The 25,237-nt window shown below is 43.5% G+C and overlaps 1 protein-coding gene across 3 annotated transcripts in view; it reads right to left on the reverse strand.

Moving 5' to 3' along the window:
- The window catches only part of DNAAF5 (dynein axonemal assembly factor 5), a 455,154-nt gene that overhangs the window by 407,289 nt on the left and 22,628 nt on the right, over nucleotides 1–25,237 (reverse strand). For all 3 annotated transcript variants that reach the window (XM_068244601.1, XM_068244603.1, XM_068244604.1), the window contains exon 5: nucleotides 8,487–8,719. In XM_068244601.1, the coding sequence (XP_068100702.1) occupies nucleotides 8,487–8,719 (233 nt within the window). The remainder of the gene's footprint in view (nucleotides 1–8,486; nucleotides 8,720–25,237) is intronic.

Raw genomic sequence — 25,237 nt, forward strand, 5'->3', positions numbered from 1 at the left:
CATGTGGTAATTGCATATTGGCCCAGGTGTCCTTTAACATTTATGTTACCTCTGTCTCCCTCCACCCCTAAGGCCCCATACACACGTTCAACAAAAGTCTTTTAAAGAGACTCTGTACTGAAAAAGCATCCCCTGGAGGGTACTTACCTCGAGAGGGTGAAGCCTCAAGATCTCAATGAGGCTTCCCCCTCCCCTGTAGCTGCAGGCAATCCAGCGCTGGCTCCCCCACAGCCTCCAGCAATCCTGGCTCGACAAGGCTGACAAGGCTTGATATATTTACCTTCCTTGGCTCCAGCACGGAAATAGACGGAAATAGCCGATTCCAGTCGGGTCCGCTCTACTGTGTTGGAGACTTGCGCCTGCGCAGTAGAGCGAACCGACAGAGATTGGCTATTTCCACCTATTTCCGAGCGGAGAGCCACTACTACCCCTGCACTGGAGCCGGGAAGGTAAATATTTACATCATAGAATAAAACACTTCAGCGCGGGCTCACTTGTGTCCACCACCGAGAACACCATAAAAACAGATGCGCTTACCAGATCCTTACAGACCTTAACTACAGGGTCTGTAATATAGATTTATGAGGTCAGCAGCAGGTGTCTTCACAGCCGGCCTCCTCTCCAGTTTGGACAGAATAACTCAAATCCTCATATGCAGTGTTTCACCAAAAATAGAAGCATGCAAAAAACAATGCACATCTAAGCGTATCTGTAGCAATTTTAATGTAGCGCAATAAAAAAACAGCATAAAAAATCTGATAACTTTCTCCTTTGTAGGATTTTAATTTAACTATATTGGGTCTCAATAAATATTTATAAATGTAAGGGAGACGCTTTGCCACATACGGATACGTAATAGTATCCGGAAACATGCCTGGATTGATTCCACATGAGGGCGGAAGTGGAAGTGATGTTGCGTGGAGCGCACCACCATCTTCCCGGAAGCACTGACGGCGTTCTCCCGTGCGGCTATCTCTGCACAACTCTGCCTAATTAAGGTAAAAAACTATATATAGGTATATCCAGCCACCATGTCCTTTAGCTCCTGATGAAACTTCGATAGTGAAACCGGTCGAGTGAGGCGGACGTGTGGCTGGACGGCGTCCTATGATCTATGTGCTGTCTTCTCTGTGGGTCCCTGTAACAAGGACCCTGATGTGAGTGACCCCTTTTAAAACTTTTTATGCTGTTTTTTATTGCGCTACATTAAAATTGCTACAGATACGCTTAGATGTGCATTGTTTTTTGCATGCTTCTATTTTTGGTGAAACACTGCATATGAGGATTTGAGTTATTCTGTCCAAACTGGAGAGGAGGCCGGCTGTGAAGACACCTGCTGCTGACCTCATAAAGCTATATTACAGACCCTGTAGTTAAGGTCTGTAAGGATCTGGTAAGCGCATCTGTTTTTATGGTGTTCTCGGTGGTGGACACAAGTGAGCCCGCGCTGAAGTGTTTTATTCTATACTGACTCAAACGCTGTACTGAAGTGTTGGACTTTGGCTGCGACACATATACTGTTCCACAAATTTATGATTGTTTGGCTGCGCTGATAATTTGTTTTGATTTAAATATTTACATCGTCGCTGTTAAGGAGGGGCACAGAGAGATCGCCGTGGGACACAGGACGACTGGGGAAGCCTGGATCGGATTCAGAGGCTTTCCCCTACCGAGGTGAGTACCCCACAGGGGATTGTTTTTAGTTACAGATTCTCTTTAAATGCACAATTATCAAACAACTTTTGTTGCTGAAACAACGAAAAAAAGTTGTTTGCTATTGTTCAAACAACTGATAAGACGCAGCTCAAGTCAATCCAACTGATTGATTTGAGCTGCTTCTCAGTTGTTTGAACAATTGCAAACAACTTTTTTTGGTTGTTTCAGCAACAAAAGTTGTTTGATAATTGTGCATTTGAAATACTTTTGCCAAGCGTGTGGGCTTAAATAGTGAGCCACTGCACATCTGTCAATGGCAAACAGTTATTTTGTTCCTATGGAGGGGGTGGAGCTCCGACAAGAACAATACTATGCTATGCAAAGAACTAATGCCTGATACACACCATGCAATTTCCTGTAAGATAAAAGGGTCAAATAGATAATTTTCAACAGGTCCAATCTGATATCCGATCATTTTCCAATTAATTTTCCCCTTGCTTCTATACAAAAATGATCAGAAATCAGATGATCGAAACCTGTAGAAATTATCAATTCTCCCTGTCTATCTGACGGGAAATTGCATGGTGTGTAGCAGGCATTATGGCCTCTGGAAACAGAGTGGTTAGTTGGCCGTTTAGATTCCTGTGGAAGTCTGCAGAAATAGTAGCTACTCTTTATTTGCAGCACAGAAAGTTTCTGCACAAAGATATAAAAAGATCTGGCTGAAGGGGTCAATTAGACAAACCATCCAGCTATAAAATATAATATTAGCAGATATTAAAGATACACGATGTAGGAGGACAGGAGGAGAGAACCTACACTTGATGTTCTTGTGTCATTAGCTCCCAGCCTTTCACGAGTTTTCGCAGTAATGAGGATTCTGCCCCATCTCTAGTTCTAATTGACTAATACAAGTGACTCACTGTGCTGTAATTTAAAGAAGATTAAGAAAAAAAAAGCCTATTAAATGATCTTGCAGTAATGCAAAGGTTTCCGATCCTCCTCCTTCATTTGTGCCTCTTGGTAAGATGCACACTGTCCAGGGCTGTGGAGTCGGAGCAATTTTGGGTACCTGGAGTCAGAGTTGGTGGTTTCTTAAACTGAGGAGTTGGAGTTGAGTTTTATCTGGAGTTCGTTAATAAATAGACTGAATGTACAGTCGTATTGTGTCTGCTTGGAGGAGGTAAGTCCACCACTGCCTCCTCTAATTACCACATTTTTGGCTTTTAAAGGGACTCCGAGCAGTGCAGAAACTATGGAAAGATGCATATCATTTTAAAGCTCTCTTTCTCCTCTTTCCAATGATATATAAACCGCCACCCTACGCCTTTTAGTTTTCGCTATTTTCGCGATTGAAATTGCCGCGGCCGCGATTTCGATCGTGAAAATAGAGAAAACTAAAAGGCGTAGGGCAACGATGTAGGTGTCGTCAGAAAGAGGAGAAAGAGAGCTTTAAAATGATATCCATCAAGCCAGTTATATTGTATTACACAGGGCGACTTTTTGTCAAAGTCAGCAGCTGCATTCAGCAGAATGGAGCTGCTGACACTGGGGAAAGTGTCGTCCTGTGTAATACAATATAACTATGGCTTGATGGATATCATTTTAAAGCTCTCTTTCTCCTCTTTCTGACGACACCTAAATCGTTGCCCTACACCTTTTAATTTTCTCTATTTTCGCGATCGAAATCGCGGTCGCGGCAATTTTAATCGCGAAAATAGCGAAAACTAAAAGACGTAGGGTGGTGGTTTATATATCATTGGAAAGAGGAGAAAGAGAGCTTTAAAATGATGTGCATCTTTCCATAGTTTCTGCACTGCTCGGAGTCCCTTTAAGCTCTTTTAAAACCCTTTTATCCTTTTGGCGCCTCTGTTCTCCCCTATATAATATTGTATCCACCCTGGGTGGAGGGTTGCAACCCTTTTCTACTATCTACAGAGAGCGACTTCTTATTCCTGAGTGGGGTCAGGATAATCTCCCCACCTGCCTTTATATAACAACTATTACGATTTGTCATTATCCCCTTTGTCAATACATACTACACTATTGGGGCTCTTGGTGTTCCTCTGTTTATCTTGTTTGCGAGTTGGAGTTGAGAGTCCGTTTATTTTTGTACCAACTCTACAGCCCTAGTAAGTATTAGACTAAGAAGTCCTGGTAAGTATTAGACTAAGAAGTCGGAGTCGAGGAGTCGGAGCAATTTTGGGTACCTGGAGTTGCAGTCAGTGGATTCATAAACTGAGGAGTTGAATGATTTTTGTACCGACTCCACAGCCCTGACACTGTCAGTACAAGAATACAGGGTTCAGGCCATTCATGTTTGCTTTCAAGTGGAACTGACCCCAGGTAAAAACATTTATTTAGCTAACTAGATATCCCGTATTAACTGAATTGGAGCAGCTTTATTTGTTCCCTGTTACTTACTTCCTCCACTGACTATCATTCTCAGGGTCAGTCTCCACAGATCCATCCCCATATCTGCACATCTGGCTCAAAATAATAATAAGAATTCCTTTTTTTGTATAGCCTTTTTCTCCTCTCGGACTCAAAGCGCTTATGAGGCAGCCACTAGAGCGCACTCAGTAGGCAGTAGCAGTGTTAGGGAGTCTTGCCCAAAGAACTCCTTACTGAATAGGTGCTGGCTTACTGAACAGGCAGAGCCGAGATTCGTACCCAGGTCTCCTGTGTCATAGGCAGATCCCTTAACCATTACACTATCCAGCCACGGAAGTGGGGGAGGCCAGCACTATCAGACTGGGTACTTCCACTCTGCACCAATAAGAGAGGGAGCAATTGATCACATGTAGGCGGTACATGGGTAGGCGAGTGTGCGTGCATGTGTGTAGTCATTCTGCAAAAAGATGCATAGCATAAAAGGAGGCTTTTTTGTTAATCTATAGATTTTTTCCCCTCCAGTGCTGAGACTTCCTACGGCTACAGGAAAAGCACAGAGAGAGACCAGTATCCCAGGTTCTGGATACATACAAAGTGATGAGGTACTCACAAAGGTGCTTTGCAAGACCAGCAACCACAGTATAAAAGCAAGTGGTGGGTGTTTGGGTACTCAAAACAATTGATAGCAACCTCTAATAGCTAGTAGGCTGTAAACAATATCACTGGGAGGGAGAAGCCCCCCCCAAAATAACCATGGACGTAATAAATGCAAATTGGCTTACCTCTAAAAAGAAAAGGCAGCGCCAATATTAGAAATTTTAAGAATCAGACACAAAATGATAACTCGTTTCGCGGAGCACAATTCGCTTCTTCCTCAGATCAAATAAAAAAAGTGTCTGGGTAGCCAAGGTGCAGAGGCTTCCCCATTACGGAGCCAAATATCTGACTTTTTCACTATCCTTATAACAGGTACCCTTTAAACATCAAAAAAGTACCAGAAGCTAGCTGCACTTGGAGCCTGGATTAATCAACCTCCACTTAGGAAACGTGTATAAACATAACTCTGACAAACCCCACTGGGAATATTGTTCAGAGACTGAAAAAGATGTCACTGTATAGATTTGACTGAGGAAGTACAATTACCACCTGGGATCCTAAACAAATCAAATATTTGTTTCCTTGTGACTAACAGCATTGACGGGCACTCCTACCATGCCAAATATCATCCATCTTCACCTTACATGTCGATACAATCCACCTGAATAACACATGCAATATTTCCTGAGGACGCTCAATTCTTGCAATCCCTTTAACAAATAAAATAACGTTTCACAGGAACAAACATTAAGCATTGAATGCTGAAAATGTATCATTTTTCATGATAGCGTGAATAGCCGTATTATGTTCTGATGTACACTGGATGGATTAAAAAAATAAAATCACTCAGGAAATGTCATACATAAACTTCCTTATTAAAAAAGATGGTTCTGCCTCCAGTCAAAGCCATCCTTTCCTGTTTATACACACAGGCTATAAGGCTATTCATGTACATGTAAGGGTTGCAAGGGTATTTTCGCCTTCCTCTGGATCAACAGGGATATGTGCGGGAGTGGGCTGGTGTTGTACTTTGTTCTCTGGTTGAACTCGATGGACGTATGTCTTTTTTCAACTAAAATAACTATGTAACTTTGTACAAAGAGCCAAGAACACATATATACATACATACATGATTGGCACACGGACTCTTTATGGTCTGGTGTAAAACATTGCTCCCTATTTGGATGGAATGTAAACTTTTTAAAGAGGCAAAACACTGCCTAAAATAGTGTAAAAAAAAAAAAAACCCGAAACATCTTTAATTCATTGTTATTTTCTCTACAGTTGCTCTTTATTGTAGTGGACTACCTAAAAGGTGGCTGGATAGTGTACTGGTTAAGGGCTCTGCCTCTGATGGAGTCCTGGGTTCAAATCCTGGCTCTTCCTACTCAGTTAGCCAGCACCTATTCAGTAAGGAGTTCATTGGGCAAGTCTCCCTAACACTGCTACTGCCTACTGAGTGCGCTCTAGTGGCTGCCTCACAGGCGCTTTGAGTCCGACAGGAGAAAGGCGCTATACAAAAAAAAGGAACTATTATTATTATTATTATTATTATTATTATTATTATTATTAAAAATGTACCGTAATTGTAAAAATGTCTGGTTGTTAGATGCAGTTTTCTGTAGGAAATCCTTGGCTTGGTGGAAAGATTTTTTTACGTTTTTAATTCAAATGCTGCCATCTACAAAAAAGCTTAGTGTGTGCAGCCGACAGGTTTTCGCTGCATTTAGTTCTGACTGGGAGGGGTTTGAGTCTGTTTTGCAGAGTAACTTAGCTTTACCTTATAAATAACTGGCCAAGCTCTCTAGATACTGGCTTCCCACCACACTTTGCAACTTAAAGGGAACCTGAAGGGGCAAAAAGTCTTCCTAAGGGGTACTTACCTCAGGAGGGGGAAGCCTCTAGATGCTAAAGAGGCTTCCCCTCATCCTCCTGCAAAGACCCATCCCAGCATTTGGTTACCTGATAAAAAGCTTGACCTCAGCTCAAGCAGGCGAAGTACCACAAACCCACTTGGCTTTTTTTGGAAAAATCCCGTCCGGATCAGGTCCGCACTTCTACCATCTGAGTCTGCGGAGCAGATTGGGTTCTGCTATTACTGCCGGAGCCTGAAAAGGATGGTACAAGAGTGCATTCTCAGGGAGGCCATTGTTCGAGGGAGCCAGCACTGGAATGGGTTGACATATGAGGATGGGGAAAGTCTCTTTAGGATCCAGAGGCTTTCCCCTCCCAAGGTAAGTATCTCATTGTGGCCTTAGCAAACCTCAGCAAATTTGACACTACTGTTCACAAGTTCAGCACACATTTCTTTCTGGGGTCAAAAGTAAGGAGGCGTGGACCAGAATTGTTGAGACTGACAAATCATACAATCAACAACCTTTTTAGGCAGTCTTCTTTGATGGCACATGCTTTTCGCAATACAAAAGCCATCTACTGAAGCAGAGGTAAGTCCAATGGACCACCCTCTGAACTAAAAAGCCCACAAAAAAAAAAAAAAAAAAAAGTTGGTGACATCTGGGTTGTGAGCCCTGGGCCATATAGTGAACAGGCCAATTCTACAGATACCGTACTTTAAAATGAACCTGAGGAGAAAATAAACTGAAGAGAAACCACTGAATTCATCCTTACTCCTAAAAAATGACTTTTTAGATTTCCCAAAGTTTTATTTTATGCTTAAACATTTACTAAGTAGATTTAACGTTTTATTGTCTCTGCTCTATGAGAGTCTCTTAAGAGTGCCAGAGCTAAAATCTAATTTGCCCCCGGTATTCAAAAGCTGTTCTCTGCCATGAAGTTTTATGGCTGTAGCTCTTTATCAGTGAGGGTTATGCTATAATTCAACAAGGGTGCGACGAGAGAAACTGCCACTTGCATGCCTGAAGGTTAACTCTTTTGGGCAGTAAAGGCAAAAAAAAAAAAAAAAAACACAGCTTAGTTGTTAATATGGCACTGTACATACAGTTGTGTTCCTTTTTTTCTTTTGCTGCCCAAACAAGTTACTTTCAGGCATGCAAGTGACAGTTTCTCTTTTGCTGCACCCTTGTTGCATTATAGCGTAACCCTCACCGATAAGGAACTCTCTCATATCACATCACATCACCTCAGGTACACCTAAAGCCTCGTACGCATGCCTGACTAAAGTCAGCTGAGGCGGCCGCTAACAACCGCATCAGCCGAAAATCATTCACATGTACAGCGGCCTCAATCAACAACCCACAAGCAAGCTTCCCTACACGCCCAGCAACTGACAATCTTTTGTTCACGCCGCTCCCCCACCCACTACATGACGTCACGCATGCGGCGCTTCGTCGTCCCTCCGCACAGCAACAGAGCGCGTTGTCAGCTACACAGCCCCGATGGCCGACTCCCATTAAAGGTGTGTACTCACCTTTCAGGTCTGCTATTTACATACATTTTAGAGAGAGGTAAGTGTAGGTAGATATGCATTTACAAATAAAGATATCCAGGAAACATTCCTTTTCATATCAGATAAATCCGTAAGTAAAGGGCTCAGCTCAGGTGAAGAGAGATGGCCCTTTGTGAACCTCCCAAATGGCTTTTTGTAGCTGTATAAAGTAATATGCACTTGACAAAGGAATGTCCGCATGTGCAATAAACTAGACCGCTACTCAAAGCAAACCAACACAAACAGAAATCGGTCTTTTAACATTTTGCATTTCCAGAAAATAAAGCTGAAGGGAATGAAACTTCACAAGCATAATAGAAAAGTGCACAATCACTGCATTTTATGAATGCACAAAACTTAGCAATCATAAATCAAATGCCAAAGAAATGCTGAGACAAGCATAGTTGTAGCGCCCATGGTGAATGCTGCTTACATTATGCACCACTTTCTCCTCCTCATCCAGACAAGATCGGTAGAGGATACTGAGGACCAGCTCCATGTGCTGGGTGGTGTGATCTTCTGCATGGATCAACAAGACAACAAGGAGCTGAGAGGCTTTCATTCGGGTCCCTGCAACCCAATCCGTTATGTCATGGCTGACAGCTGGAAGAATCTTGGACAAGTTTCTGAAGATGAGCTCACGACACCCCAGGCCAGGCCGCTCCACTTGAAAAAAAAATTAAGATACAATGAAATGAACTAAGTGTAATTAACAATCAATCAAATCAAGCCACCCCCCCCCCCCCCCTCCCACCAGCTTTGCGTTTGTTGCTGTGCAATGCTGTTATTGATCCCCTGATGCTCCTGAACATGTATAGCTGCGTCCATTCAAGCTTTCAACTTATCAGCTGTACACAATTAAATGTAAGCTTATTGATTGGTTCTGCTGGGGCTGACAGATCACTGGCAGATTGGAATAAATCCTCCAGAAATATCGACTTACAGTAAGTATGTCCACATTAAAAGAACACTGTAGTGACAAGTAGTAGAATTCAGTAAATTATTCAGGATAACCACTTTTATGGTAATGTTCTAGGTCTCTGCATCAGAAACACAAAAAGCTCCACTGCCTCCACACATACAGTAGAATCATTTTATAGTAGACTCCAAGGGACCAGGACAAGTAGTTTACTATATCAGAAGTTTACAATATCAGAATAGATCATACAATCAGATTGTATAATTATACAGATGCATTTGCTGGGACCTGAGGACTAAGTTTACTACAGTAGAATCTCATTAACGTAAACTTTGATATAGTAAACGCAGTCCTCAGGTCCCAGCAGATGCATCTGGATAAATATACAATATATGGCCAATTCTGATATAGTAAACTTCTAATATAGTAAACATCTGATATAGTAAACTACTTTTCCTTTTCCCTTGGAGTTTACTATAAATGGAGTCTATTGTATATCCAGAGGTTTACTATATCAGCGTTTACTATAACGAGATTCTACTGTAGTTTATTTTACCATTAATGTTTATTAAAACGTTATACTTGGGCACTTACATATAATCCCATTGACCGATTAGAGATGTCCATTGTTAACATTCTGTTTACTCCCCTGGCAAGATCTAACCATTCTTGGAAGGCTAAGAGCCCTGGCTTTCCGATGCCTCATTCCCAAGTTCGGGCTATAGCCCACTAGTGTTTTTAGTCATATTTTGTAATCACCAGCGATTCCGAAACGCTAGGCTAATGAAAATTAACAGATGTGAGCACACAGAAGTTGATTGTGATTTGCTAAAATCGCAATCACTCTGCATGTAGCTAATAGGAGAAAGCAGGACTCCCGATCGCTATGCTAAAAATTGCTCTGGAAATCCCTCCACTTTTAGGTTGCAAAATTGCTCTCAAAGTTTTGAAAGCAGTTTGCAAATGCAAGTGGGCGCCTGGCCTTAGGGGGGTTTGAAGGAAGGGCGTTTCCTGCATTTGGCAGCAGACAGCACATTTAGTAGAATCAGGTCTCCAGCCTCAGCCAGCAAGACATGCAGAAAGAGGAGACGAGGGTGCATAGCTGGGCTGCTTCTGCTGTAATGAGCGATACAGTGCACTCAAGACTGTGAAGACACCTATTCATGGTGAGGAGGAGGAAGAAGACCTACCAGTTGCACTGCTGATCATAATACTGGGTTTCTCCAGGACTCCTCTAAACATGCTCTGTGCAGCCAGGCGCAGGGACCACCCCTCCTTCAACACTACCTAACCTAGAAACAGTGCATTACTCTGACCTGGGACCTGATGCAAACAAAAGTCAAGATTCTTGACGTTCCAACGATGCTTTGCTCTTACCAGGAGAGTAAATACAATTTCAACAGTAGGCTGCCAAACATGGTTGACAGGATAATACGCAAGTGCCTATACTTGTTATTAAGGGGACTAGTGCAATACAATTTTTTGATAGTTCTGTCTAGGCAAAGATTTTAACAACTAGATAAGAAGACCCAGATGAATTATAGGAAAGTATTAAAAAACAAATGTATCTCAATGCAGATAGGAGTGCTGTGCCTGGCAATCCTGGAAGAAGGTTTTACCTTTTGACTACCGAGAGATAGCTGCCTGAGAGCACATTTCCACTAATGCAAATTTGCATGCATTTTCTGCATGCAGATTCGCATGACAATACAAGTCAATGGGCCTGTTTCCACTACAAACAGAATCTTTGCGCAGGGCTGTGCAGAAAAATTCTGCAAAGCAGAGCCATTAGAATTCACACACCACATGCATAGTGTGCGATTTGCATTTAATGTAATTAATAGGAAAATCGCTTGCGTTTTTGCCATGCGAATTCACGTACATTTTTGCATAAAATGTAATTTAAAAAAAGCACACAGGAGCTGTCATGGTTAAAAACGCATATTTAGAAAAATATAAACATTTGTATGTCAGTTACATAAATGAGCAGCGCTCAGGGCCTCACACCATGGAGCAATGATTATATAACCTTATATAGGTAGAAAACAGTCACAAGTCCACGTTCATCAGTGGTACAAGCATCCAGGTTCCATCATATATCCATATAGGGCCAACGCGTCACATGTAAAGGAGAGAAGAAAAAGACCAATAGCGTAACTCCGTTACTGACCATAAGCCACCACCACCGTAATAGACTAATGGCCAATTGACCGTGGAGATTTATGTTTTATGTAGCACCTCAGGTGAGCACCCTGACACTCCCCCAAATTGTCTGCACTCACCTCGTCACCCTCCAATATTCTCCGGAGGTGGGATTGATCACAGGGGGGATACAATATCCAAAGGAGTCAAATCAGCCGTGTCAATCTACGACTAAGGCAACAATTCATAGCGTAAAACCATTTAATAAACAGATTAAAATTATCAGATCCACTCACAAACGTAGACTTGGGTAAGCGCATGTAAAACAGTAGGGTCCCGGGTGACCTTCCGTTCAGCTGCAGCTTGAAGTCCCCGCGTCCTCTTTGTGAATTAGTTCCTTGCCAGCAGCGTCCGACGTAGCTCCGCCCCACCGCATTTCGTCAGAGGTTCTGACTCATCAGGGGCTGACGTCAGACGCTAACGCTGGCCTCTAAATAGTCTACTCCATTAGTTTTCCTGTCACGTGATGCGGTCCACATTGCTCCTCCCGCAGCGTCATAGCGTAATGCGCCTCACTACTAGGAAGAGCGGGTCGGCCCCATACACCTCACGGATGGACCCACGTGACATCAGTCACGTGTTACTCCATACGTCCTGCGTGTCAGCATACCGCCCCACACTACTCCTTGGACCGCAAACAACTCTCTCAACCCACACTTCCGCTTACACCCCTTTATTTACTCGTTACCTAGTAACCAGTCGCCTCCATATTTCTTTTTCATGTCGGCTGCATACATACGTATCGCGGCAGACGAAATTACGGGCCACCTAGGGTTCCCACGGAGGGGAGCAGTATAATCCCAAGAACCATCAAAAAGGGGAAAAAAAGAAAAAAAAATTAAAATACTAGATTAAAAATACCAAAAAATACGTCTAAGAACCGTTCTAAGAAAATTCATCAACCTAAATAAAACCGCGACCTCAAGCTGACAGCTTGCAAAAAAGCCACTTACATCTTAAAGGTACAGACATATTAAACAAATTTCCCACCACATACCAATAATCACAGTTAATACATTGCAAAAAATTCTTCATAATCCCCTAACTACTATTCTCTAGTCATTCTTAATAAAACAATTAAGATCAAGATCTACGTTCAAACCACACGGAGCTAGTGTATCCAATTCAAATATCCATCGTGTCTCTTTTTTTGAAATCTCTCTCACCCTATTCCCACCCCTCCATGCCAGTACCAGTTTTTCAACTCCACAAAACTGCATACCCTTAGGGTTACATGAATGTTTTTGCTTAAAATGCATGGACACACTATGCAGCTCAAAGCCCTTTAAGATGTTAGATATATGTTCACTGATCCTTTCTTTCAAAGATCTGGTGGTGCGGCCCACATATTGTAGGCCACAATCACACCAGATCACATATACCACACCTACTGTGGCACAAGTAATAAAATTGTTGATCTTAAACACCCTCCCATTAGTAGCTGACCGAATACTCACCTGTTTTTTACTTCTGGTTTCAGTACACCCTCTGCAACCCCTACATGGAAAAAAGCCAGGACTCTGCCATCCTACCATCTGCCTCTGAATTGGAGGGGCCACACAACTGGGAGCCAAAGCATTTTTTAGGTTCGGGGCTTTTTTATAAATAAATGACGGTCTCTCTGGTAATACTTCTCTTAATATGTGATCACTCTTTAGGATCCCCCAGTGTCTATCAAAAATTCGTTCTGTCTAAATTGAGTCGAAAATCCTGATACAAATGCAAATGGCTTTACTTCCATAGTTTGGGCCCGCTCGCCATACACTAGTTGATGCCTATCTGACTGTGCCACCTCCTCTCTAACCTTTTCCAGCCATATTTTGTCATACCCCTTTTCCTCAAATCTGGTCTTAATTAGATTGGACTGTTCATAAAAATCATCAATATTAGAACAATTTCTCATCACACGAGTAAATTGTCCTTTCGGGACCCCTTTCAGCCACTGTGGATGGTGGCAACTCGTGGTCTCGATATATCCGTTACGATCCGTCGGTTTAAAGAAACATTTGGTCTTAAATCCAGATTCAGTTCGAAAAATATCCAGATCGAGAAAATGGATATGACTTCTACTATATTCGGCTGTAACTTGAATGTTAGGTTTGAGGGCATTAATTTGTTCAATAAATTCTAGAAAACTTACCTCATCACCTCCCCAGAATATCAGGAGGTCGTCTATGTACCTTTTCCACAGACGCAACTTACTTCCCCCCATCATTATAGCCTCCTCCTCCCACAAGGCCATGTACAAATCCGCTAAACTTGGGGCGAACGAAGCCCCCATCGCACATCCAAAGATCTGTCTGAAGTAGTCCCCCTTGTGCCAAAAATAGTTGTTCTTGAGGGCAAACTCCAGCAGATCCAGAACAAATTGGACGCGGATGGAAGGTAAGTCCGTCCCATTGCTCAAGTGAAAGCGAACAGCCTCTATTCCTTCATTGTGGGGTATATTGGTATACAGCGAACTCACGTCCGCTGTTGCCAATAGTATGTCACCCTCTATCTGGAGTTGTTCCAAGACCTGCACTGTATGTTTGGTATCTGATAGTAAATGTGGGAGGGTCTTTACACAAGGTTGGAGGAAGTGGTCGACAAATTGTCCTAATCTGTGGGTGATGGATCCCATCCCACTCAAGATTGGACGACCGGGAGGATTGACCGGGTCTTTATGTATTTTGGGCAGTTGGTACATAACTGGGATCCTTGGGGCCGAAGGCACCAAGAACCCCATAGTACTCTTGTCCACTAACCCATTTAACAAGCCTTCATCCAACATGAGGGTCAATTCTCGTTTGATCTTCAGAGTAGGGTCAGACGACAGTCTCTCATATGTTCCCTCATCATAAACCAGCTTGTCTAGTTCACTAAAATACTGATCCTTATTTAACACAACCACTCCTCCCCCTTTATCAGCCGAACGAATAACTAGATTCTTTTCTTTCATCAAACTTTCTATGCTATTAGTATCAGACCTATGCCTTTTGATTTCCAACCTCTTCAAGTCATATATCACCCTATCCTTAAAAATTTCAACTGCATTCATATTGGACAGGTCCTGTGGGTTAAAGGTGGAGGCATTTCTAAATTTTGGGGAGAGAGGCACTGAATTGACCCTTGTCGTGGGTCCTTCTCTTTGTAAAAAATATTTCTTTACATTAAGCTTTCTTGTATACTTATGTATGTCAATAAAGGTATCAAACTTATTTAAACTTCTCTTAGGGGCGTATTTCAGACCATGATCCAACAGTAGTAACTCTTCCTTATTCAATTCCACCCCACTAAGGTTGAACACTCCTTTTCCCGCTACTGTCTTCTTCTTTTGTTCCCTCTTCCCTGCTCTGCACCCCCTTCTGGCCTTCTTTTTCTTGGGGTATATCTTGGATCGTCCCATGGGTCTCCCTCCCCTCCTCTCCAATCCTCCCTCCAAGTCCGGGGGCGCGGGGCTAAAAAATGGGGCTGCTCCATATTGGGATTTTCCAATAAAGGTTGGAATCTGTTGTAAGTATTGATAGGCGGCTGATACCTCACAGACTCATTTCCCCCATTATAGATGTTAATTGGTGGTTGGTACCTCCCAGGTTCATTTCCCCCACTATTCCATTGGCTCTGTCCTCTTGACCCATTCATACCTCTCACCCCCCCCCATCCCCCTTGTTCCTCTTTTAGGTAAAGGCTGAGGGTTGATGGGATGTGGAGGATTTGTAGACCCCACCCCACCCTGTCGTTCCTGATCAACACCCCCATGATCAACTATAATGGTTTTTTCACTGTTGCTTACCTGCTCTTTCAATCTTTTAGATTTATTCTGGTAAACCTCACTGTTCTTATAGGGTTCAGTTTTTAGTCGTATTTGTTCAATTTCATTATAGTGGATAAGCAACGTAAATTCGCTAGAGATTTGGATGCACATAGGAAAAAGGTGGCATATAAATGGCAACCAGTAGTAGCCAAACGTATTGAGGAAAAGAAAACCAAAATTGCTGAAATTGCTAATATACAGGATAATGTGAATGGGGGTGTTGATCAGGAACGACAGGGTGGGGTGGGGTCTACAAATCCTCCACATCCCATCAACCCTCAGCCTTTACCTAAAAGAGGAACAAGGGGGATGGGGGGGTGAGAGGTATGAATGGGTCAAGAGGACAGAGCCAATGGAATAGTGGGGGAAATGAACCTGGGAGGTACCAACCACCAATTAACATCTATAATGGGGGAAATGAGTCTGTGAGGTATCAGTCGCCTATCAATACTTACAACAGATTCCAACCTTTATTGGAAAATCCCAATATGGAGCAGCCCCATTTTTTAGCCCCGCGCCCCCGGACTTGGAGGGAGGATTGGAGAGGAGGGGAGGGAGACCCATGGGACGATCCAAGATATACCCCAAGAAAAAGAAGGCCAGAAGGGGGTGCAGAGCAGGGAAGAGGGAACAAAAGAAGAAGACAGTAGCGGGAAAAGGAGTGTTCAACCTTAGTGGGGTGGAATTGAATAAGGAAGAGTTACTACTGTTGGATCATGGTCTGAAATACGCCCCTAAGAGAAGTTTAAATAAGTTTGATACCTTTATTGACATACATAAGTATACAAGAAAGCTTAATGTAAAGAAATATTTTTTACAAAGAGAAGGACCCACGACAAGGGTCAATTCAGTGCCTCTCTCCCCAAAATTTAGAAATGCCTCCACCTTTAACCCACAGGACCTGTCCAATATGAATGCAGTTGAAATTTTTAAGGATAGGGTGATATATGACTTGAAGAGGTTGGAAATCAAAAGGCATAGGTCTGATACTAATAGCATAGAAAGTTTGATGAAAGAAAAGAATCTAGTTATTCGTTCGGCTGATAAAGGGGGAGGAGTGGTTGTGTTAAATAAGGATCAGTATTTTAGTGAACTAGACAAGCTGGTTTATGATGAGGGAACATATGAGAGACTGTCGTCTGACCCTACTCTGAAGATCAAACGAGAATTGACCCTCATGTTGGATGAAGGCTTGTTAAATGGGTTAGTGGACAAGAGTACTATGGGGTTCTTGGTGCCTTCGGCCCCAAGGATCCCAGTTATGTACCAACTGCCCAAAATACATAAAGACCCGGTCAATCCTCCCGGTCGTCCAATCTTGAGTGGGATGGGATCCATCACCCACAGATTAGGACAATTTGTCGACCACTTCCTCCAACCTTGTGTAAAGACCCTCCCACATTTACTATCAGATACCAAACATACAGTGCAGGTCTTGGAACAACTCCAGATAGAGGGTGACATACTATTGGCAACAGCGGACGTGAGTTCGCTGTATACCAATATACCCCACAATGAAGGAATAGAGGCTGTTCGCTTTCACTTGAGCAATAGGACGGACTTACCTTCCATCCGCGTCCAATTTGTTCTGGATCTGCTGGAGTTTGCCCTCAAGAACAACTATTTTTGGCACAAAGGGGGACTACTTCAGACAGATCTTTGGATGTGCGATGGGGGCTTCGTTCGCCCCAAGTTTAGCGAATTTGTACATGGCCTTGTGGGAGGAGGAGGCTATAATGATGGGGGGAAGTAAGTTGTGTCTGTGGAAAAGGTACATAGACGACCTCCTGATATTCTGGGGAGGTGATGAGGTAAGTTTTCTAGAATTTATTGAACAAATTAATGCCCTCAAACCTAACATTCAAGTTACAGCCGAATATAGTAGAAGTCATATCCATTTTCTCGATCTGGATATTTTTCGAACTGAATCTGGATTTAAGACCAAATGTTTCTTTAAACCGACGGATCGTAACAGATATATCGAGACCACGAGTTGCCACCATCCACAGTGGCTGAAAGGGGTCCCGAAAGGACAATTTACTCGTGTGATGAGAAATTGTTCTAATATTGATGATTTTTATGAACAGTCCAATCTAATTAAGACCAGATTTGAGGAAAAGGGGTATGACAAAATATGGCTGGAAAAGGTTAGAGAGGAGGTGGCACAGTCAGATAGGCATCAACTAGTGTATGGTGAGCGGGCCCAAACTATGGAAGTAAAGCCATTTGCATTTGTATCAGGATTTTCGACTCAATTTAGACAGATAGAACGAATTTTTGATAGACACTGGGGGATCCTAAAGAGTGATCACATATTAAGAGAAGTATTACCAGAGAGACCGTCATTTATTTATAAAAAAGCCCCGAACCTAAAAAATGCTTTGGCTCCCAGTTGTGTGGCCCCTCCAATTCAGAGGCAGATGGTAGGATGGCAGAGTCCTGGCTTTTTTCCATGTAGGGGTTGCAGAGGGTGTACTGAAACCAGAAGTAAAAAACAGGTGAGTATTCGGTCAGCTACTAATGGGAGGGTGTTTAAGATCAACAATTTTATTACTTGTGCCACAGTAGGTGTGGTATATGTGATCTGGTGTGATTGTGGCCTACAATATGTGGGCCGCACCACCAGATCTTTGAAAGAAAGGATCAGTGAACATATATCTAACATCTTAAAGGGCTTTGAGCTGCATAGTGTGTCCATGCATTTTAAGCAAAAACATTCATGTAACCCTAAGGGTATGCAGTTTTGTGGAGTTGAAAAACTGGTACTGGCATGGAGGGGTGGGAATAGGGTGAGAGAGATTTCAAAAAAAGAGACACGATGGATATTTGAATTGGATACACTAGCTCCGTGTGGTTTGAACGTAGATCTTGATCTTAATTGTTTTATTAAGAATGACTAGAGAATAGTAGTTAGGGGATTATGAAGAATTTTTTGCAATGTATTAACTGTGATTATTGGTATGTGGTGGGAAATTTGTTTAATATGTCTGTACCTTTAAGATGTAAGTGGCTTTTTTGCAAGCTGTCAGCTTGAGGTCGCGGTTTTATTTAGGTTGATGAATTTTCTTAGAACGGTTCTTAGACGTATTTTTTGGTATTTTTAATCTAGTATTTTAATTTTTTTTTCTTTTTTTCCCCTTTTTGATGGTTCTTGGGATTATACTGCTCCCCTCCGTGGGAACCCTAGGTGGCCCGTAATTTCGTCTGCCGCGATACGTATGTATGCAGCCGACATGAAAAAGAAATATGGAGGCGACTGGTTACTAGGTAACGAGTAAATAAAGGGGTGTAAGCGGAAGTGTGGGTTGAGTGAGTTGTTTGCGGTCCAAGGAGTAGTGTGGGGCGGTATGCTGACACGCAGGACGTATGGAGTAACACGTGACTGATGTCACGTGGGTCCATCCGTGAGGTGTATGGGGCCGACCCGCTCTTCCTAGTAGTGAGGCGCATTACGCTATGACGCTGCGGGAGGAGCAATGTGGACCGCATCACGTGACAGGAAAACTAATGGAGTAGACTATTTAGAGGCCAGCGTTAGCGTCTGACGTCAGCCCCTGATGAGTCAGAACCTCTGACGAAATGCGGTGGGGCGGAGCTACGTCGGACGCTGCTGGCAAGGAACTAATTCACAAAGAGGACGCGGGGACTTCAAGCTGCAGCTGAACGGAAGGTCACCCGGGACCCTACTGTTTTACATGCGCTTACCCAAGTCTACGTTTGTGAGTGGATCTGATAATTTTAATCTGTTTATTAAATGGTTTTACGCTATGAATTGTTGCCTTAGTCGTAGATTGACACGGCTGATTTGACTCCTTTGGATATTGTATCCCCCCTGTGATCAATCCCACCTCCGGAGAATATTGGAGGGTGACGAGGTGAGTGCAGACAATTTGGGGGAGTGTCAGGGTGCTCACCTGAGGTGCTACATAAAACATAAATCTCCACGGTCAATTGGCCATTAGTCTATTACGGTGGTGGTGGCTTATGGTCAGTAACGGAGTTACGCTATTGGTCTTTTTCTTCTCTCCTTTACATGTGACGCGTTGGCCCTATATGGATATATGATGGAACCTGGATGCTTGTACCACTGATGAACGTGGACTTGTGACTGTTTTCTACCTATATAAGGTTATATAATCATTGCTCCATGGTGTGAGGCCCTGAGCGCTGCTCATTTATGTAACTGACTGAACTAATCTAACATCAATAGATTTTGTGAGCGCGCACCGCGGATTGAAGTTTGAGGGGATCCTCCAAGAGCGCATAACCCCATTTTTTCCTTTAAAGTAAACATTTGTATGTGAAATAGTTTAGATGATTTTCACAACAAAATCGCAACTCACTAGTGGAAATGTAGCCTCATACTGGGTACACACAATGCTATTTCCCGTCCAATCGGCGACAATCGGACGATTATTTCCATCAAGTCTGATCTGTTCCCGTTCCATAACTGGATTGATTTTCCAAAGTTGTCATGGGAAAATCGATCCCGTTATCGATCGGGAGCAGTTTGGAAATGTACGCACGATGCAGCTTCCTGTCAGATTACCCATAGATCGGACGGGGAAATTGCACCGTGTACCCAGCATAAGCCTTACCCCACCCACTGACTGCGCCACCCAGCCCAGCTTCACTGATATCTATCAGCACAGAACTGAACAGGCGGCAAGCCATGCCCCCTCCTACATTGCAATCGGGAGGAGTGGCTAACTGCAGCTGTCAGAGAGCAGCACAGCGCTGTGAAACAGAATTTGTAAATTACAGAGGCACTCATATGACCTTCTCTGCTCAAGTCTAAATTAAGGTGTTTTGGAGATTTTCATTACAATGTTCCACTGTAATATAGGAAAAGTGGTAGGCACTTTGTTGCCATGGAAACCAATATGCTACTATTACATTCACTCTACTTGAAGAATAAAATCAGGCCCATAATTCTTTTTATTTCTCTGCTTTAATTCCAGCTGTTTCATCTAATGGAAATCTACAGTGTTGGAAATTCTAATTAAATATATGCGACAGCAAAAAGACCCCCACAGGGCCAGAGATAAAACCCTTTTTGCGGTCACTCCAAACAAGCCACAGCCTTGTACTACAGCTATTTAACAAATCAAATGTACCGAATGTCAACAACACGGTGCACTGTAAACAATGTTACCTTTACTGGTAAGCGTAGTTTGTAAAACCATGCACACATCAGATAAAGGTTCTTCCAAACGCCCGAAAAATGACAAATATTGTCGTAGCGTAGTACAACAGATTTAAAAAACAAAACCATAGCGATGAACTTCCAATAGACAAGACACAGAACATTTATATTGTGGCTTTCTCCTGGCGGACTCAAAGCGCCAGAGCTGCAGCCAGTAGGGTGCGCTCTATAGGGAGTAGCAATGTTAGGGAGTCTTGCATAAGGTCTCCTCACTGAATAGTTACAGGCTTACTGAACAGGAAGAGCCAAGATTTGAACCCTGGTCACATAGGCAGAGGCCTTAACCAGTACATTATCCAGCCACCGCTATGTTCGATTCAGACCAATCCAACTCGGCAGATCACCCCACCGATTATTGTGCAGATATTGGGCCTGATTCACAAAGCGGTGCAAACTTTTTTTACGGACTTTTGCGCGCGCAATAGCCGCGATCCGCGCGAATGGCGGCACTTTGCGCGCGCAAAAGTCCGCGAAAAAGTTTGCACCGCTTTGTGAATCAGGCCCATTGTGTAATCTGGTGGTGTAAACAAATGTTGTTCAAATTAATTTTGTCGTACTAGATTCAGAGCATGCACGCACATTAATCGCATGTTACATTAAAGCTCCATCTACACCATACAATTCTTTGTCTGATTCGATTCAATCCAACATGTCCGATCAGGATTCGATTTGATTCAATTTGCCATTGCAAAACAATAGCAAATTGAATTGAATCACGATTGGACATGTTGGATTGATTCAAATCAATGTATCGAATTGGACGAAGAATCGTATGGTGTAGATGGGGCTTAATGCTAGGTACACACCATACAATTTTCTGTTAAGGTGCGTACACACACACATACTACAGCCTCTGGCAGGTAAATCTAAAGCTGCGTACACACGCACTAGGGCCGCCAGCGACTGGTCCGTCAGACCCTCCCCCGCTGGGCGGACTTCCAGCCGACAGTAGCACGTGTGTATGCGCTGTCGGCGGACTGATAAGGCTGTTTCTGAGCGATCCGCAGATCGTTCAGAAACAGCCTTATCAGTCCGCCGACAGCGTGTACACACGTGCTTCTGTCGGCTGAAAGTCCGCCCAGCGGGGGAGGGTCTGACGGACCAGTCGCTGGCGGCCCTAGTGCGTGTGTACGCAGCTTTAGATTTACCTGCCAGATAGATAATTTCCAACATGTTGGAAATTATGTTGGAAATTTTCTAATAATCTATCTGCCTAGCAATTAGGCATTATTCTACTCAGCAGGAGATAACCAGGAGACAATGCACCAGAGATAATGACCAGTATCTACAGAAAATAGAAAGTCTGGGAATACACGGATCATTTTTTAGCTGATTAGATGGTTTGATAGATAATTTCCGACATGTCCGATCTCCCTTTGGATTCTGTGGCTGCTCGTTTTCTGATAGAAGTGAATGGAAAAAGATAAGAAAAAACGAGCGGAAGATAAGAGAATCGACTGCAGAATTCAGCAGCAAAAAACGATTGAGAGCAGAAACGAACCGTGTATTCCCAGCATAATAGAAAATTGTATGGTGTGTGCTAGGCCTTTTCCTGATATTCCGTTCAGGACAAAACATTACCATATAATACATCCCAAGAATATGTGTGTATGTAAAGTCTTCATATAAAGCTAATAGTGTACGGGATAGAGTTAAAGTGGTATTGTCACCCTAAAAATCAAATTTCAACAGCAACTGGTCTGAGTGTATTACCGTATTTTTCGGAATATAAGACGCACCTAGGTTTAGAGGGCAAAAATCTGGGAAAAAAATGTATACAGTATACACTAAACCTGGTGCGTCCATACTCCAGGAGCGTATTGTACAGTACATGTTCTCCCTATTGTCCTCTTGTGTCCACTATGTGTCCCTTTCTGTCCCCCTGTGTGTGGCATCCCTTCCTGCCATTTTGTGTGGTCCTCCTGCCCCATGTGTCCCCTCATGTCCTGGGTGTCTCCTCCAGCCCCCCTCTGTGGTCCTCCAGGCCCCTTGTGTCCACTCCTGTCCCCCTGTGTGTGTGTGTCTGTGTCCCCTCCTGCCCCCCCTTGTGTGCGTTTCTGTGTCCCCTTCACCCCCCCCCCGTGCGGTCCTCCAGTCCCTGTATCCCAACCTGTCCTCCTGTGTGTGCCCCCTCCTGTGCATGTCCATGTGTGTGCCCCCCCCCCCCCCCCCCCGTCCTCCACCCCAGTCCCCATCCTGTCCTCTTTCCCCCCCCATGTGGACGCTCACCCTTGGCAACAATGACGGCAGAGCAACTCACCTTCCTATGGATTCCAGCGCTGCGTAGTCTGCTGTGTGGTCCTCTGCCTCCAGCATGTCAGCTACACCTGTAAATAAAAAGTTAGCAGCGGAGAAGCTCACCTACTCAGCGGCGACGATCTGCAGACATCTCGGTCCCGGGCGGCTTCCCCTAGTGACGGCTCCTGCTAATGACACATTGAATCATGGGGAATGACTCATTGAATCATTAACAGGAGCCGTCACAAGGGGGAGCCCTGCAGCTTCCCCTAGGGACGGCTCTTGTTAATGATTCAATGAATTATTCCACATGACTCAATGAGTCATTAGCAGGAGCCGTCATTAGTGGAAGCCGCCCGGGACCGAGATGTCTGCAGATCGTCGCCGCCGCAGCTGAGTAGGTGAGCTTCTCCGCCGCTAACTTTTCATTTACAGGTGTAGCTGACATGCTGGAGGCGGAGGACCACACAGCTCTGGAATCCATAGGAAGGCGAGTTGCTCTGCAGTTATTGTTACCGGGGGAGCGGGGACCCGGAAAACCACACAGGGGGACAAGGCAGGGAGTCCCCGACAATGCGGCGGATCAGCGATTCGCATCGGCGGACAGTTCTGAAGTCGGGGATTCCCTGCCTTTGGAATATAAGACGCAGGCACTTTTTCTTCCTATTTTTGGGGGAGAAAAAGTGCGTCTTATATTCCGAAAAATACGGTAAGTGATAGAGATGCTAATCCTGCATTCAAAACTTTTTCTGCTGTTATGGTTTGGAGTTATCACATACTTTAGGAGCACTGGCCCTAGTGCCAAACAGTGCCAAAGAGTTGAATGCTGGGAGTTCTTTTTATCTATAATATATTCCTCCTCTTCCATGTATTTCCCTGCCTAGCTGCTTATCAGAAACGCCCCCCGATTACTTGTGTTTATAAGCAAGGCTGAGGTGACTCAGTGATTGGATGTGTAAAAAAAAAAAAAAAAAAAAAAAAAAAAAAAAAAAAGACAGTGCAGTTGTTAGTATACTCCTCGGTGGGAGTGTCTGAAGACTCTGGGAGGAGAATACACAATGAGCGAGAGAAGGGAGGGGGGAAAACAAGAGTCAGGGAGGATATGAGGTCAGCATTAACTTGGCAAGATGGCCACTGCTTAAAATAGGATTTCCTGCTTTTCCTTTATAAAATTCACAGGAATCATTACGTGGATAGCACAATACATCTGTTATGTAAGTAGTAGTAGTATTTATCTACTTATATATGTGTTTTTTATTTCTAGGTTAGCATGGGTGTCACTTGTTCTTTAAAGGAAAACTTAAGTCAAAGCTAAAAAATGAGATTTACTCACCTGGGGCTTCCCTCAGCCCCCAGCAGCCGATCGGTGCCCTCGCAGCTCCGCTCCGATGTCCCAGGACCCGCCGGCGAGCACTTCCGGTTTGGCCGTCACCGGCCGACAGGCATGGGAACGCCAGTGATTGTTCGCGTTCCCAGCCTGTATATCGCCCCCTATGCTGCTATTGCGGCCTCCTGGCCGCAATAGCAGCATAGGGGGCGATATACAGGCTGAGAACGCGAACAATCACTCGCGTTCCCATGCCTGTCGGCCGGTGACGGCCAAACCGGAAGTGCTCGCCGGCGGGTCCTGGGACATCGGAGCGGAGCTGCGAGGGCACCGATCGGCTGCTGGGGGCTGAGGGAAGCCCCAGGTGAGTAAATCTCATTTTTTAGCTTTGACTTAAGTATCACTTTAAGGTAGCCATACATCTAGCGATTCTGATTTAATCGACAAAGCGATCGACTTTATTGGTGAATCGACTTTAGTATAGTTGATCGGAAGTTGACCAACTAGTGTCCCACACACTACAAGCGATTCTTATGCTATTCACCTTCACTAATCAATCTGACAGATGTTGGGTCTCCATGCTCTGAATGCAAAAATATTTTCAGAGATGATCAAATTATATGTAAACAGTAGCCGATTCCCTGTGCGATCGAATGATATCTTGCATCCTGCTCGATCGACTAAGCTGGACGATTCAACATGATATAAGCCACTTTTCATCAATTGGGCAAACTGGAACACACTCGATTACCTCTCGAGTCAATAAAACTATGTAATCGAATGGTCGATCGTACAGCAAAATCTCTAGATGTATTTGCACCTTACAGAGACATTGAAGCGGGAAAAAAAATTATGATATAATGAATTGGCTGTGTAGTATGGATAATTAGTAGAACATTAGTAGCAAAGAAAATATTCTGATATCTTTATTTTCAGTTATATAGTGTTTTTTATAACATTGCATCATTCTCTAATATTTGCAGTTCACACTACTCAGCATTCTAAATGATTTTACAGAGCAGGCCAGGGAACTATTGAACTGTCTTCTGGAGAGAAAAAGAATATACAGTGACTGAAAGTTAAGATAACAAGCTTCAGAAGACAGAGCTCTCTGCTACTTTGAAAGTCGTGCAGCTCAATGGCTCTTTTGCATAGATAACAACTGAAGTTTCTTAACTGTTCCTGCACTGGAAACAATATTAGACTTATGTCTCTGCTCCTAATGTTTTATTTCTTAGCTGTACTACACATACAGATCATCATTTTTTTTTTTTTTTTGCTTCAGTGTCTCTAACGTTTAAAATTTAGCTTTGTACTATAGTACAATGTGCATGTTTCCCAGAAAGAGCACACATATGTAAGTGTGTGTGTACTTATGTAGAAAAGTTTCACATTCATATGTACATATCCTGGTAAATGTCTAACAACCCTCAAATCTACCTTATGTACAGTTTTCTATTGTTTTAGTAACCTGTTGTCATTTAACTGTTCCAACC

The sequence above is a fragment of the Hyperolius riggenbachi genome, chromosome 7 (genome assembly GCF_040937935.1).
Source record: "Hyperolius riggenbachi isolate aHypRig1 chromosome 7, aHypRig1.pri, whole genome shotgun sequence".
In the NCBI taxonomy this organism is placed as follows: domain Eukaryota; kingdom Metazoa; phylum Chordata; class Amphibia; order Anura; family Hyperoliidae; genus Hyperolius; species Hyperolius riggenbachi.